General features: G+C 47.0%; 2 protein-coding genes across 4 annotated transcripts in view; both read left to right on the top strand.

Moving 5' to 3' along the window:
- LOC119374441 (synaptosomal-associated protein 25) overlaps window positions 1-17,015 on the top strand; it is a 302,757-nt gene that overhangs the window by 24,071 nt on the left and 261,671 nt on the right. The gene's annotated exons all lie outside the window — the stretch shown is intronic.
- The window catches only part of LOC119375208 (uncharacterized), a 28,391-nt gene continuing 17,891 nt past the window's right edge, over window positions 6,516-17,015 (top strand). Inside the window, exons 1-5 of the mRNA XM_037645394.1 lie at window positions 6,516-6,633; window positions 7,568-7,659; window positions 13,236-13,303; window positions 13,884-13,994; window positions 15,753-15,947. Coding sequence (XP_037501322.1) covers window positions 6,527-6,633; window positions 7,568-7,659; window positions 13,236-13,303; window positions 13,884-13,994; window positions 15,753-15,947 — 573 coding nt within the window. The 5' untranslated portion in view covers window positions 6,516-6,526. The remainder of the gene's footprint in view (window positions 6,634-7,567; window positions 7,660-13,235; window positions 13,304-13,883; window positions 13,995-15,752; window positions 15,948-17,015) is intronic.

Raw genomic sequence — 17,015 nt, 5'->3', positions numbered from 1 at the left:
CCTCGTACCTTAATCCTTTGCATCCCGAATTATTTTAGAAAATCGTCAGAAAATCGTAAGAAAATCGTTCTAGTGCTTGATTGCAGCGGCACATTGAATAAATGCCGGAAATACGCTAGAAATAATACATTTATCTGTATAACATTCATAAGCGTTTGTTCAGTTCTAGAAAACAGTTGGCTGCTTCACTACACTGTGACCGTCCCTGACAGAACATATGTGGCCTGTGAGAACGGCGACTACACACACACAAACACGCGCGCGCGCGCGCACGCACGCACGCACACTATATACCGGGTGTCCTAGCTAACTTGTGCCAAGGGTTTAAAAAATACAATATTAGAGGTAGGCGAGTGAAATCAATTGCATATTGCTGATAGCCACCTTGTACACTGCAGAATGTTTTTTGTTTTGTAATTATTTAATTTGCTAATTAGGACTATTTACCAAAATTGCTAATTATTGACCTTAGGCAAGAAATTGAATTTGCAAAGTTCGAGAGCGTCTTCACAAACCCCCATTGCATTATTTCCAATAAAGTCTCTCGTGTACCATTTTCCAAGCCGCAAAGAAAGCCCTCGAAATACAGAAAAGTGAACACGTGACCAGCGCGTATACATACACACACACGCACATCATGTGTGTGTGTGTGTGTGTGTGTGTGTGTGTGTGTGTGTGTGTGTGTGTGTGTGTGTGTGTGTGTGTGTGTGTGTGTGTGTGTGTGTGTGTGTGTGTGTGTGTGTGTGTGTGTGTGTGTGTGTGTGTGTGTGTGTGTGTGTGTGTGTGCGCGCGCGGGCGGGCCCCGCCCCCCTGCAATGAAGGGAGACTTAACGATAAGAACGCAAGAAATTTTCAACCATCAAAGTGGAGATGGACTCCAGGGAAGGTGTACCACTGGGTGTTTTCGATCTGTGCCGTCGCGTATGCCCTGGGGCGGTTCGCCACTACAGAACAAAGTAAGTACCATGACATTCATATTTTTGCACTTTCGCCTCACTTCTGCAATTGATCAGTCAATAAGGCGTGAAGCTGTCGCTTCGTTCTTTTAGTTTTTATAACATATTAAGGGCCCTTAAATATAAGGCTCTGAAAATGCACAAAAACGAACACGTACGTCACTCTCACCCGGCTTTTTTCGTCTTTCCGGAACTATTGGCGACGCTGCAGCTTTCGGTCCACGTGACGTCATGGGGCTACAATCTCTCGATTGGCCCATATACGAGGAATATCAGTCGTGAATGGCCTCCCAACCTGCTTTGCCGTGCAGTCGTACGCCCATTGTGAATTGTCTCGCATAACTATTGTGGGCGATCATGTGATTTCACTTTGTTTTGCACGTTTTCGATTACGCAAGCACACGTAACATCGTATAGCCGAAAAGCGCGAAATCCTGATAGGTTCCGCGCTTAGTACTAATATTGTCCACGTGCTTTATGAAGAAATGAGCTCTTTCTTCGTGGCTTCTGAGATCATCTCGTGCCGCGGAAAGAAATGCAATGTTAACCCAAGGAATACACTAGAAAACACAAACGCCGAGGTGCGAGTGCTACTACCAGTCACCTGAGCGAAGGATTAGGGTCCCCTACAATTTTTTTTTTCTAGCATCAGTAACAAACTTAGGCACGGGAAAGAAGAGACGCCTGTTCAAACTGTGTCACATGGGTAAATCAAAGCACACATTGAGACAGTGTACTTCGCCTCAGCAAGAGTCAGTGTCTCGGCGGCAAGCTTTTAAGCAAGAAAATAAGAACTTGGAGAACGCCTAAGCCTCGACTTCAAGGGTAGAACGAGATAGCGCAATCGGGCCCCGTTTGCATCGCCTTCTCAGTCGCCAGGCTCGGTTCGCTTCTCCGTGTACACCGTGGCTCAAGGAAACGAACGCCTTTGCGCGTAATATTGGCCGTTTCAACCTATCCTAGAGTGCCTACTGCAAGTAAAGTTGCGAAGTGTGCACTGCGCCGTAATCCTTCCTTTTGCGAATTACCTGCGAATCAGCTTATTACCCCCTACGCGTCCGTAACGTAACACGCGCATCTGCACGCATTGTTGATGCTGTTGCTGCTGATGATGAATAATGATGCCCTAATTAATGCTTTGTAATGGGTGCCCTTACACAACCCACTCGTTGCGCAATTCACATGTTTTGACTGCTGGCGCAACTCTATACGCTTGCTCCACCTAATATTGCATGCGTTAACGAGAGTCCTCGTGCTTCATGACATTCTTAAAGTATTCTTTACCGAAACAGTGCCATGCACTGGCGTGGCTCTGTGGTAGCACACCTGACTACCGCGTAGAAGGCCTGAGTACGACTCCCAGTCGAGCCGAAGATTTTTATTGGTTCCATCTATCTGGAATTTTCGCGCACGGACAACGCCAATTTTTCTCTCACAAGCAAAGACGCCGACACCGGAATTTCTGCGAAACGAGCTCTTTAACGCTATCGCGTTGAAAGCATCATAACAAATTCATGGTAATATATAACGCCCCATCGGCAGCACGTTTACGTACTTGTTGTCAATGTCATATCTTAAAAATAACGCAATCACTTATCATGACTAGACAAAGCGCTGAGCACTCAAGCCGCGAGCTGCACGCTTGGTATTCAGTCGTGACGTGGGAGAAGGGTCGATAAATGAAAGAAATAAAAGCTCCATGCATAAGTTTGAAAGTACAATAAAGGTCGCCCTTGCAAGCAAGCGCACCTAAAACATTTTAAAAACACAAGCAAAGGGTTTACAGAAGAGCTGATGATCTTTAACGTGTTACTTCATTTGCATCTCAGCCAACTGCCATCGAGGCCCCGCGGTATTTCTCGCGTTGAAAACAAACCAATTATAGGCGCACAGTTCATTGCTACAGCGACCGTCACTACGCCTTTCCGTGTGACAGCTTGCGAATGAGAAAAATGGCGAAGTGGCGAAGTGCACTTGCTCAAATTGACGCTAAAGAAGGAGCAGGCAGAAATAGGCGGAAAGACATGATGGTTAGCCAGAGTTAAAAACGGCTGGGTAACCCTTGCTGGGGAAAGGGGAAGAAAATATGACAGAAAAGAGGTGTTACAAAAAAAGTAAATAAGAGGAAAAAAGCATGGCTGATTCCTTTGTCACAGGAATCGGTATAACACGAAAGTGAAACGTGTCTTCACAGATTTAGTTGAGCGTTTGTTGTGCATTCTTTCGCCCCAAGCGCGAAGGAATGAATTCTAAAGCAACAAATTGTAATGTCACGCGAAGAACGGCAAGCAGCTCGAAACTTGCAACGCGCTGCTCAAGCAGAAAGGGCTCACGGAACGAACATACACAGGATGAGCGCAAATTAACTGTCACAGTTGTAACTTATTTCTGTGTGAGCAGCGCGCTCCTTTCGCAAAAGCGGCCGCTGCAGTGAGCGAAGTGATCTTCGTGCTATCAACGCAAACTTGCGGTGAGAGCACAAGACGTAGACACCACGGCCATCACGAGATAAGCCCGCGCACGAGCGTCCACATCCTGTACGCGCTGTACGCCCCGCACGCGCTCATCCGCGTGGGGCGACGACCTTTAAAGCGCGCTTTTCGAAACCCTTCGCGCCATCTCTCTAGTGATAACGAAAACACGCTGATGTACCACCGCCCTCTGAGTACCGCCACCGGCAAATGGTGTTTATAAATAGCTCGCCGTTAGCATGGCAAAGAACATGCCGTCTGTGGCCGAATCGTTTCGCGCCCCGCTCTGCAGAGCGAGGGGTCATAGATTCGACTCCCGGTGACGGAACTTCTTCTTCTGGCTTTTTTTCTTTGCCAACGGTTAGTCTTTATACTTTACAACGTAATATCCGTGACGGAAATACGTCAGTGGAGCCGTGGTAGACCCCGGCATAAAACACTGTCGTGTTAAAAAAGTCCCAATTTGTCCGAAGCAGAGGCTAAACAACGAACGCCACAGTAACAAATTGGATTTCTATACGAATTAATATTATAGCAGCCAACCTTTTTAGGATTAGATCTCGCGTAACCCTACAAAATGCTGGTTTAAGCGAATACGACCGCTCCTGGGAGCGAAGTGGTTTTCGTGCTCGCTTTCGCTTCAACACGGAGTAAGCAATAGGAGCCCAGTACGTATAAAGCTTCAGGCCGTCACCTAGGCCGGGGTGCTTGTAGCTTCACTCCGCTCAATGACGCCGGACATCTTCTAATAAAGTTTTTTGCTTACTCACTCAGCAGCGGCTTCCGTACGTACCAAGCTGATGAAACTACTGACGTTCATTCATGTGGAGTTGGAAAGTCGTGAGCAGCGCATGACGCTCACTGAACTCAGTGGAAACGAAAGTACGCGAGTTGCTTAACCCTAAAATGCCACATTTCAAGCCGTGAGCATACTGTATATCTACAGAGGGGCCCACTGTTAAAGGAAACACTTCCGTGCCGGGCACGTCCGCATTTTGTTCTCTCGCAACGCATAGTGTCATACACTTGCGTAAGCCTACTGTTGGTTCACAGTTCTGAATCCTTTCGACAGGCTCGTGCAGTGCACAAGCAATGAAATGAATTAAATTCGCACATTGATTGTTCCATTTTAAAGTGGGCCGTGTACTGGGCAGGCTATTTCACAATTAAGGAATATGCGCTCCGAGTTTTCTTCGAACTGTGAAAGAACCTGTACTTGGGTACTACTAGTTGTTTTGGAAATCTCATAAGTTAAATGGCACGGTTCACGAAAAAAGCGCGTTTTTCCCCCCAGGAAAACCTCTTCCGATGACAAAACGAATTCAATGCCGCAGCAGAAGTAGAAGCAACACCATCTGCACCGCATGCTCAAATTCTGCAGCGTAAAACTTCGCCTACGTCATCGTTAGAAGCACGCTGGTGTGCAGAGACGTAAACCGTGGCATCGATACGACATTTGATGCGTGTTTTTCTCTTCCACGACTATGCACAGAGAAGCGATGAGCGCGATAAATGTTCATGGCATTCTCGTTCACACAATAGCTACGTAAACGCAACGCGTAAATGCTTGCACAAAATATTTTTCGCGGCGAATCAGCTACAGACATTTAAGGACTGAGAGTGCAAAGAACGAGTGCGTTATTCTCTTCTGGTGGTTATTGTCTTCTTGGCACAGTTCGTGACTCCGGTAGTCCGTTCACGTGACGTCACGAGGAAATAAGCTCTCGATTGGTCTATATACAACGGAGATATCAGTTGTGAGTTATCTCTTGCACCGCTTTGCCATGGAGTCTCCCTTCCTGTCTTGCCTCGCATGACTATCGTGCACGATCAACTGACGTCACTTCGTTTTGTACGTTTTGGACGGCGCAAGCGGGGATGCCAGCGTCTAGCGGAAAATTGGCAAATCCTGATAGGCACTGAAGCTTAGTGGCGAGGAGGAGATAAAGAAGTGGCCATTACTGACTCTTTTAGCTCCCCATAAGGGCCCATGTTCACAAGATTCTTGGGGACGTAACATTGTGATGGTGACGGATTACCAGCGAAGCTGTATTCGCTGCTGACAGGAACGTCGCGGAATCGAGTACCGGCCGCGGCGGCCGCGTTTCGATGGAGGCAAAATGCTAGAGGTCCGTGTACTTATATTTAGCTGTACGTTAAAGAACACAAGATGGTCAAAATTTCCGGAGCCCTCCACTACGTCGTCCCTCATAATTATATCGTGGTTCTGGGAGATAAAACCCCCACAATTAAATTATTTTAGCTGTATTCGCTTTGTTGCTGTACACTCATCTCCACTCGTTCCTCCGGTGTGAGCGACTACACTCGGAGACGTGCTTCGTCGGACTCGGGGTCTCTGGCCTCATTCCCCGCTTTTGCACACTCCCGCTTTCACTGTCTGCACTTGCGTTGCTGCTTTGGGCGCCTCTCCGCTTGTTCTTCTGACGTGACTGCCTACGCCGTCTCACCATCCCCGGTTTCTCACAGTGCTCTGCGTCATACTACAGCAGCGCCGCTGCACGCCGAGGCCAGCGCCGCACCACACCTTTTCTCCTCCCGCTCTACTATTCGCCATTACTGTCGACGGTATGGACGCGGGCCGCCCAGAGTAGCCGCCCTGCGAATGCATGGGCTAGAGCTGAACAGTTTTGCTGTAAAAAAGAAATCTCTTCAGAAATACAGGTCGTTCTAGAAGAAGAGAAAAAAAAAATAGCGCTTTCGTCTGTAACCCCTTCACGGGCTCGGCCCGGCACTAAACCTCCAAGTAACAGCGAGTCGAAGACTTGAAGCCGACGCCGGTCTAAATATTGGTATTGTTGGCTAGCCAATGTCATTCACCTTCACGAACGAAAAGCTTAGTGAAATCGCCTGCAGATGTTCCTTCCTAGTGCTAAACGAAATCCAGTTGTTTGGGGTAGTCTCATTTATTCGCCGTTTCATCATCCATTTATCGTTTTACCCTCCTCATACGCTGACGTCGCCTGACGTATTCAAGGAGTTTATTTACGTCGTGTTCGACACGTTTGTGCTGTGCACTTGTGAGAAGTGCGCAGGAAACAAGTGCGTAGACCAGCGGAGCGTTCTACTAAGACGCTTGAAATGGACGCGCGGTTTCAGGTTGATACGAAGGTCGATCGCAAGACGGAAAATGCCCCCGCTTCGGAAAATGGACGCCGCATCGTGGGAGGCGACAAAAAGCGAGTGAGGTGTGATTGTGTTATGCTGTCTACGACCGTGTACATTCTTGTGTTTCTGTGCATGCTGGCAGTCAGTTACTGACAGTACTGTGCAGAACATTGACGAACGTAAGTTTAAACAAGCTAAGAGAAACACTTCACTTAACCTAACCTGGGACGCAAGCCGGTTTCGGGAGAGGGTACTCTACAGTGAATCATAGTCATGTGATCAACCAGGTGGTTGAGAAATCTGCTGAGTACAACGAACCGCTCTGTACAGCTTTCATAGACTACAGAAAGGCATTCGTCTCGGCAGACAAAACCAGCAGTATTGGAAGCATCGCGTCACCACGGAGTACTTGTACCGCATTTAAATACATCACCTAACATCTACAAAGTCTGCACAGCTGTTTTGCTACTCCATAAATTAAAATCAATAGAATTTCAGTGGAGAAAAGCGTCAGGCCAGGAGATTCAATCTCTCCAATATTGTTCACCGCATGCTTAGACAAAGTGTTCAAACGACTAGATTCGAAAGAGATGGGAATAAATATTAACGGAGAATATCTTATCAATGTAACAATTTCAGATGTCATCGGGCTCTTGAACAATTATGGCGAGGAATTATGAAAATTATCGACAACTTAAATCGAGAAAGTACTAAACTACGGCTGAAAATGAATATGCGAATTACAAAGATAATGATTAATAGGCTAGCGAAAAAGGCAGAGGTCACAATTTTCAACCAAACCTTTAGAGTTTGTACAAGAGTATGTATACCTAGGCAGTTACTGACAAGAAAGCGTACTCATTAAAAGTAAATCTACGAAAATATAATGATGTTTAGCACTATTCACTAGTCAGCATGTGCGTTTTTGTGCCCGTGTGTGTTCATTTTCACTAACATGCCGTCTTGGAGAGCGTTGATGCCCCATAAGAACGGACGAAATTTCCAACCATCAAGGTGGAGATGGACGCCGGGAAAGGTGTACCACTGGGTTCTGTCGTTCGGTGCCGTCGCGTATGCCCTGGGGCGGTTCGCCACTACCGAACAAAGTAAGTGGACCACCAAGACATTCGTTCTTTTTTTTTTTGCGCCTATGCTTCACTTTTGCGATTGCTCAATCAATGAGGCCTGAAGACGAGCCTTCGTTGTACCGGTTTTAATAGCCTTTAAAATGAACATTCACCTTCCCTCATTGTAAGGTTGGCCACGAAACAAAACGGTGGGCGGCACTTCCACAGCCCCCCACCACTTTCGGTAAACCGCCCACCGCTCCCATTGACCCCTCTGACATGCGTGCCTGAGGGACCAATAGATGGCAACTGTGCGCGCGCAACGCCAGCGAGCCATGCTTCCCGCCACCTGGTTATGGAAAAAGGACATTCTTGGAAAAACATTATGGAAAAAGGAGTCATAAAGGGGGGCCTTGTAGTTTGAAAAACCGCCTAATCCAGTGACAGCGATCGAATAAAAACGCCCTTGCTTCCGCTTCCTATGTGCGTCGCCTAGATGCCAGAAGTGTGCGACCAGAAATCTAGATGTGTATTGAAAATGGGAAGTTTGAAAACTTGACATTCTTAAACTTAATATCTTGCTCGCCTACCACCTCTCTCACAAAACGCCCACACCCAAAAATTTGTGGGAAGAACCCTGGCCCATCGGCTAAGGTGGGTTTTACGCTGATAAGGGTTTCACGTGGCTGAGAGCGTGGTTATGGTTTCCGGCAACGCACCACATTTTGGTGGGCAAAATACAACACCCATCTAATTTCGATTCAGGCACCCGTGAAAGGACCCAAGCCAGTCAAAATAAGCCGATGCCCTCCACTACGGCGTGCCTCACAATCATATCGCGATTTCGGCACTCAGAAGTCCAGCATTTCTTTATTGCGATAGCAGTTATATGGACACTCTCGGCTGGTTTTTGCCGTCGGCGTCATGTCCCGTATATATATATATATATATTATATATATATATATATATATATATATATATATATATTATATATAAGCCAGAAAGAAAAATAATTCACAAGAATTTTTTTTACGAAACGCGGGAACCGCGGACTCGAACCTGCGACCCCTCGCTCGGCAGCGCGCGGCGTTAATCGACTCGGCCACGGAGCCTACGTCTTCTATGCATTTTAAACGGCAAGCTATTTATATGTACCATTTACCGCTGGCAGTACGCAGTGCTCGGAGGCGCTACAGCGTGTTCTCTTCATTACCAGCGAGATGGCGCGAAGGGCGCGTTTAAAGGTCGTCACCGGAGTTGCGATGCGCGCACGCCTCCTACCTGTACTACCTGTACTATGCCCTACAGGGCGTGGTCACCCGTGCGCGAGCGCTTATCTCGTGAGGGCGGCGGTTTATACGTCTGGTGCTTTCACCGCAACATTGCGTTCAACTTACATAGCGGGAAGATCACTTTGCTCGCTGCAGCGGCCGCGTTTGCGAAAGGAGTGAGCTGCTAGCTAGAAAAGCCAAAGTAGGGACAGTTGGTTGTGCATAGTCGACACTTGCATCGTGCTGCTCAATCACGAAGTAACAACTGTGACAGTTTGTCAGTTCGCGCTTGTGGTACATGTGTATACCTGTGCGTTCGTTCATATATTATTTGTGTTTGAGCAGCGCGCTGCTAGTGTCGAGCTGGTGACAGTTGCTAGTTCGCGCTCGTCCTGTGTGTGTTCTTTTTGTGCATCCTTTGTGCTTGAGCAGAGCGTTGGAAATTTCGAGTTGCTTGCAGTTCTTCGCGTGACATTCCAATTTGTAGCCATCGCATTCATTGCTTCACCCTTGCGGCGAGACTGACTTGTTTTAGCTTTAGTATAAAAGTGTCTAGCACAGTAGAAAATGTAGGCATGGGAGGGAAGAGACCGTTATTATACCTGTGTTACACATGCAAATAACAGGGCACATTGCGAGTGTACTTCGTCTCAGCAATGTCACTGTGTCGGCAAGCTTATAGGCATGAAAAGCATCACTACGAATTCGTGTATTCGTAAATCTACATCGGTGAACCCAGCAGAACTTTTAAACACCTGTCGTGCGTGTCAAATTTTAAAAACAACACGATCACTTATCAAGACCAGACAATGAATTTAGTACCTTAATGATGACCCGCACGCCCCGTATTCAGTCGTGACGGTGGAGAAGCGTCGACTGAAAAAAAAAATGCATGCATGACGTTGACAGTGCAACAAAGGTCGTTTTCCCAAGCAAGCACTCCTAAAGCATTTTTAATGTAAGCAGAGGGTTTACAGAACTGCTGATGCCCGTTAAAGTATTACTTTATTCGGATTTCGAGCAACTGCCGTGAGGACTGCGTCGTACTATCCGCGTCGAAACGAGTTCAACAATCCAATCGCAGACAAATTCGTCTACAGCGCTACAGCGACCGTCTCTACGCCTCTCTGTGTGAGTGCCTGCGAGTAAAAAAAAATGGTGAAGTGCCGAAGTGAACTCGTTGAAACTGGCGCTAAATGGAGGAAGAAAACTAGACAGAAAGTGATGCAGGTTAGCCAGTTCTCAGATCCGCTGGCTACCCTTGGCTTGGGAAAGAGGTTAGGGAATGAAATATGACAGAAAAGATGCTGTAAATAAAGGGAAAGAATAGAAAGGAAAAGGCAAAGTAAAAAATTCTGGGGTTAAACGTGTTTTTTATTATTTTTTTTTTATATATGGGGTTTTAACGTCCCAAAACCGCGATATGATTATGAGAGACGCCGTAGTGGAGGGCTCCGGAAATTTCGACCACCTGGGGTTCTTTAAACGAGCACCTAAATCTAAGTAACACGGGCCTCAAACAGGGGTTAAACGTGGTTTAACTATTCCTGTCGAGCGATAAACAGCAGCTACCGGCGGAAAGCATGCCGCGGCAAGCAGCGGCACGCTGGACCCATTTCTCTTCGCATTGCCCCATGGTATTGCCAGTGCTGGAGAAAGGTGAGGGGAGTTAAAGGGACACTAAAGAGCAAAAACGATTTTTCTCGCATTAGTAAAGTAGTCCTCCACGATACCGAAAACACCACGCTTGCTTCGAGGAAGACGCTTAATAAGCGAGGAGAAAACGCGCAAAAGAAAATACAGGTGGCGACGCCACCTTGGAATTCCCACACCATTTTGCCGTGACGGTCACATATTTTTGCCGGCGCCTGCTTGCGCCTACGTAGTTCCTAATCGGTTAAATGGAAGTACAATGTCCTCTGAGGGGCAAGGTGTGTGACCGGGCTAGTTGGTATTCCATAGTGACGTGAACAGCGCGTGTGATACACAAGGACGAAGAACTGAACAGCGCTAGTCCTCGTCGGTTCTTCGTCCTTGTGTATCACACGCGCTGTTCACGTCACCTCTGAGGGGACCAGAGACTTGACATAACGAGTTTGTGGAAATTTCGTCGAGCCAGTGGCGCCAAAATACGTTAAATGCTCTTTGACATCTTTTACGTCACGAATTACAAAGTTCGGCGCGAAATTTAAAAATGAAACATTGAACTTGGTTTTCTCCTCTAATAATAAACCTATGGTGGCGAAATAAACTACACAAGAGTTCTCCGAGGACACTTTATAAATCTAAACCAATTCATTGTTTCTCTTTAGTGTCCCTTTAAGGTCTCGAGGAGCGCGCGCCCGCCGGCTCTCGCCGACCAATGGTGAGGGTTACGCGGGAGAGGAGAACAAATCGGCACCGCGCATGTCCGTAGCTATGACAACTCACGTGTGAGGAGGAAGTTGACGTTGGCTGAGCTTCAAGGTCAAACGCATGCACGAAGTCGTTTTCTGGATTTGCACCGGTATGAGTTTAGCTAGCGCTCTGAAAGGAAAGGAATCGCCCTTTGTAGGAGGAAAGGGTCCTGGGACACAGGCTGAGACAGTCCTCACCACAGAAGGCAGGATAACCAGCGGGATCGACTTCCGTGCACATGCGTGCATCATCTACAATAGCGAATAAAGCTTCATTCACATGAATTTTGAAACTCACGCGTGCGATCCAGCTGTATACGCCGCCCACTACGACTTTGACGGCGTCTGAGGTAACCCGAAGGCTGGAAGTGACCCCCAACTTCCGAGACGTCCCGACTGCGGCTGAGCGATCTGGTGCCGCTAGTATGATGACGTCATAGTCGCCATTGCGCTTTTGCCGTGCTTGAGCCAGCAGGCTACTCTTCGGCGAGTGCTCGCGAGTACGTGCCCGCGGCGAACCTGCGGAAAGTGATGAAAGCCGCAAGAAAGTCGTTGCCACCAGACGACGATGATAACGAGGACGACAACGATGACGGAGCAGCACATGCGGAAGGCGAAAGACCGTCAGTAGACGACGCAGTCAGCGCGGAATGCGTCACAGTTCTGTGTGCCGCTTCACACTCTATAGACGGCATTAGTTGCACCCGGTGGCTTGCCATTCTCAGAGCTCTCCAAAACCGAAACAGACTGGTTGGGAATAAACAGACTGTAATTAATTCTCTGCCGCGCGCTGCTGCAAGCGATGTGCCGTGTTATGACCATAATGGCGCCAGCAACATACTGCAGGGAAAAATAACGTCAAACCAATTTTCTTTTATTTCAGTAGCCTTTAGGAGAGTATCGCCAAATATGGAAGCATCCATTGCAATGACAATATACGTTAAACTGCTACACGAAGTATAGTTGGCAGTTTGACATCCGCTGTAGTGTGCGTTGTGATAAATATTCGCCTAATAAATAATTCTACAAGCGTGTTGTCACTGGCGCGCAGGCAACACGGACAGACCTCACTCAGTCCCCGCGAGCACTTGCCGCCAAAACGATGGCCTCATGCTCAGCATAGGCATATGGTAAACTGGGGTAAAAAAAAGACCAGAAAGAATATAAGCTCAGCATAGGAAGAACGAAGGGAACGCTTCACGACACCTGCTGCTTCAACGTGTCTCTCAAATTTGAGAAAGCTTGACGCATGCTTTCTCAAACTTTACCAAGAAAGGTTCAGGAGCAAAGGCGAGCAACGCCTGACAGGCGCTCCTGTACCCGCAACATGTTTCAGCAACAACATTTTACATGCGTTAGTGGCAGTCCATTGGCAATGAACGAAAAACGGTGCTCCTGAAGAACAACTGCAGTGTGACGTCATATGACCGCTTGATTCTTCCGCAAGAACGAATTCATTTTTTTTTTTCATTTGTGCACTGTCCGTCCTGTTTTTCTTTGTGTTCTAAAGCGCCTTCTTGACAACTCAGGCTTTCAGGCGTTCTTATGGCAAAGTTAGGCTTACCGAGATAAATGAGATAAGTTACGGCAGGTCAAGAAAAAAAATGTCCTCCTCACGGTAAAATGTCCTGTGTAAACCCATGCGATTCCTCAGTTCCTCTTTTTTTTTTAATCTTACGGAGACATACTCATTTTGGCTGCGTCTTACAGCGAGCAAACAGGTCCGATTCTCAGACATGGCGGCTGCATACCGGTAGGCGCCAACCACAAGAACACTCGTGTGCTTGAGGCTGGTGCATAATAAAAGCGCATAATAGGTGCATAATAAAAAACCGGTAGTTGTAAAAATGTTCCAAGTCCCTCCCTACGGCGTGCCTATAATTTAACTTAGTTTTGGCGCGCAAAACTGTAATGTTTATTTATTTGTTATATGTTATTCTTTACTAGAAGACTTTGTACACGGATATATGCCAATTTTCTTCGATGACAGCCCTTTTGGACTCAAGCAAAGGCAGGTAAGCTAATGAGGGTTTTACGGTACTAAGTGTAGCGCTGAGTCCCTCTCGTACAAGTTTTTTTTTTTAATGTGAAAAACGTGTAAATGCAGGCTACTTTAAAGCCGGCTGTTCCATCATGATGATACGAATAATCAAAAAACACAAAAAAACGAGCAAAACAAGAAAGAATAAAAGAATAAGAAGAAAAGATCTCGGCAGATACCACACATTCCGGGAGTCGATGTCATGCGCAGAAGAAGCGAGCAGTGGCCTAAACCAGATTTTTCTTTATTTTTATTTCTTTGAGCTAAGCGCGGCGAGTTGAATCGACGTCTGTGTTATGGGTGTATCGCGGCCTTACCAGGCACAGAGCGCCGGCTTCGGCACGTTGGTATTCAGTATGTGAAAATAAATGAAAATAATAAGTTGCGGGCTTCCTACGCATGTGATTCAACATTAGAGAAGAGTAGGGTTAAAGTTACGGGCCCCGCTCGCGTAATACTTTACCGCCCTTTTCACTTCAGCTCATTCAAAACCCGCCAGCTATTCACCGAAATTCTTGCTCGCTTATAACGCTATCTCACCCGCGGCCACGTAGGACAATCAGAACTGGGAATGGCAGACAACCAGGTACATCATGGCCACCGCGTGGCAGTGGTACCTGCTGCATCCCGTGCTGGCCCGGGTGACAGCCCACGTGACACCATCGGTAAGCACAAGCGTTCTGTACCTATACGATTCCGAGTTACACTCTTTCTACTATGCGCTTGTCCCTGTATTCGTGTGTCCCTGTGCAGTTACGCGCTCGTATTTCAAGTACAAACAAATGCAGTGTACCCACGCAGGTGCTGCAAAGATATGGAGGTCACCGTAAAGGCAGGTCATTTGAGTTTCTTACCGGAAAAATATGTTTCGCAATTTCCCCGATGTAGCTTCTTCCTAGGGTTACCGAACTAGTATAAAGAGAAAATAGCAGGGCATCTACAAATTATGATGTCGTGGGAAACAAGGCTGATTAATAATAACCTATGCTGAAATGTAATTGGTCACAAGAGGGACTGTGTGTGTGTGTGTGTGTGTGTGTGTGTGTGTGTGTGTGTGTGTGTGTGTGTGTGTGTGTGTGGTTGTGTGTGTGTGTGTGGGTGTGTGTGTGTGTGTGTGTGTGTGTGTGTGTGTGTGTGTGTGTGTGTGTGTGTGTGTGTGTGTGCGTGTGTGTGCGTGCGTGGTGTGTGTGCGTGTGTGTGTGCGTGTGTGTGTGTTGTGTGTGTGTGCGTGCGTGTGTGTGTGTGTGTGTGTGTGTGCGCGCGCGTGTGTGTGTGTGTGTGTGGTGTGTGTGTGTGTGTGTGGGTGTGCGCGCGCGTGTGTGTGTGTTGTGTGTGTGTGTGTGTGTGTGTGTTTGTGTGTGGTGTGTGTGTGTGTGTTCCAACGCGTTAAACAAACATCTCACTTCAAATTTAACCCTTGCATGCCCATTTTTCTGCCCATTTTTCTGAATTTCATTGGTACACCGTACACCGAAGCCTCCCTAAAAAAGCCCTACTTCAAGTTTTCATTAGACATTTGAAGAAGTTAATGCAACACATCAAGAGCGTTTCACCAAATTATTTCTTTAAATAGTTTTGTGTTGGACATTTATCATATATCGAACTAACGTGCTCCAGGAGCGAAGCTTCAGAGCCAAAGCGGACATTTTACCGTTGCCGTTGCTAGCGTCCACAAGCTCCGCGTACTTCCCACCACCGGAGGCGAAGGAGAGCGTTGTGTTCGCGTGACAAGACCCACCTCTATACTTTTATTGTTGCTATAGCAATTATATGGACACTCGATGCGCACTTTCGGCGTCGCCGTAAACCGTCGCCGTCATGTTCTGTATAAACTCCAAATTGATTACACCGCCCCGCGCGTCGTATGTTCTATACGCGAGGGAAAGTTCCATGGGCGGGCGCCCCTATGCAGTCTTCACAGGGCTGCAGATGGGCGCTGTTCAAGTAGAGACGAAACGCGCCAGGCGGCTCAATCGGGCGAAGGAGCATGAAGCGATGCCTGTGGGGCTGCTGCGTCGCTCGGGCAGCAAATGGAAACTTTCATCAAACGAGCGCGGTAGCACACTATCTCTAAAGGGATCAGTAGATGGCTCATACCTTCGCGCTGTGCTCACGCCGCTTACTTCGCGTAGAGGCGACAGACCGCCCTAAAACCGCTTCACTCCCTGGAGCGGCCATATTCTCTTACACCACCGTTTTGTAACAGGTGTTCCCTCTCTCCAAGTGTCACGATCACCCCCTGCCGATCCACGAGTCACGCATGCTCGTTTGCAATGCTCAAACCTGTGATGGGGTCCGTTAATACAAACAAAATCTGTGTGTTTTATGAAGCCAAAATTCCGAAAATGGCCAGAAGACTAACCAACATTCCTATCCTAGTACTTGTTTACTTTCCCACTACACCTCCGGAAACATTTTCGCAGCTGGTACCCGTCTTCTACTCTGTCTACTCGTCTTTCTTCGTGACCTTCACCTTCGGCTGGGAGGTGGCGCTGCTGTTCCTAGCACAACATGCCGCCTTCTACGTCACGGCCTCGCTGAAGAGCACAGCACTGTGCTACGTGGTCGCCACCGTGATCCACTGCCAGAAGTTCTTTCTCCCGTTTGATCCATACCAAGTAAGTCAAGCCGATAAACCTGCTCGATGGGCTTGCATGTCACTTTTGTTGTTGTCCAATGCAACAATGACTGAATGAGTGCTTATTTCTGCATTACAAATTGCACATTACAAACGCACGTCGTGCCTGTATCCAAGGGCTAGTCAGGTCCACGATAAACAAAAAGCAAGCAAATCCTAATATAGCAAAGGAAAAAAGAAGAGTACCTGAAAACCACGAAAGAGGGAAAATTTCGAGTTACAAACCAACGTATAGTGTGGCGTCAACATTTTAGAGAACTAGGTGCGAGAAACGTCGATTTCTTACCAATCTATCTATTCGGTTGAACGGCGCAGAGCATCTTGTTATCGCGTTTTATAACAGGCCGGGAATCTAAATGCGAGGCTACCTGCCGAAGCAGGTGGAATATTCAGTTTTCCTCGTGGTCAGGTGGTCCTTAAACTTTTGGCGCTGACTGTAGTGGTTGCTACTTGTCATTACGTGCGATAAGATGGGAAAATCGACTACTAAAATGCTGACACTCTAGAAACCACCACTGTATAAGCTGCACTAGAAGAAAATAAAGAAACGTAGATTCATCTTACAGCAAAGCTGTTATTGTCGAGGTTTGCCGTGTGTTGTAGATAGAAAATAATCATCATCAAAACGGCACGCGCCAATCACAGCCCAATCACTCGGTACATATGGTTAAAGAGAAGCTGCAACGTGCGGCTCTAATCGGTGTTCGCCGCCCGTGTGCTCCCTTATCAATTTTTAGTGGACAATGTGGTGAGTAGTGGGATTTGCCAAATTTCTGCCGCACATACGCGCTCTAGGAGTTTTACAGCACAGCTGTTATGGTCGAGGTTTGTCTAGAAAGAAAAAGAAAGACACAGACTAAAAAAGGACGAAAAAGACAGCAAGCATACTCATGCATACTATATTATAGTATACTATAGCATAGTTTAATATAGTATAGATAGGTTAGTATAGTATACCATAGTATAGTTAGTATAGTATAGTATAGTATAGTATAGTATAGTATAGTATAGTATAGTATAGTATAGTATAGTGCAATCACTACTCACA

Source organism: Rhipicephalus sanguineus, chromosome 11 (assembly GCF_013339695.2).
Source record: "Rhipicephalus sanguineus isolate Rsan-2018 chromosome 11, BIME_Rsan_1.4, whole genome shotgun sequence".
Classification (NCBI taxonomy): Eukaryota; Metazoa; Arthropoda; class Arachnida; order Ixodida; family Ixodidae; genus Rhipicephalus; species Rhipicephalus sanguineus.
This window is presented reverse-complemented; position numbering and strand designations above follow the sequence as displayed.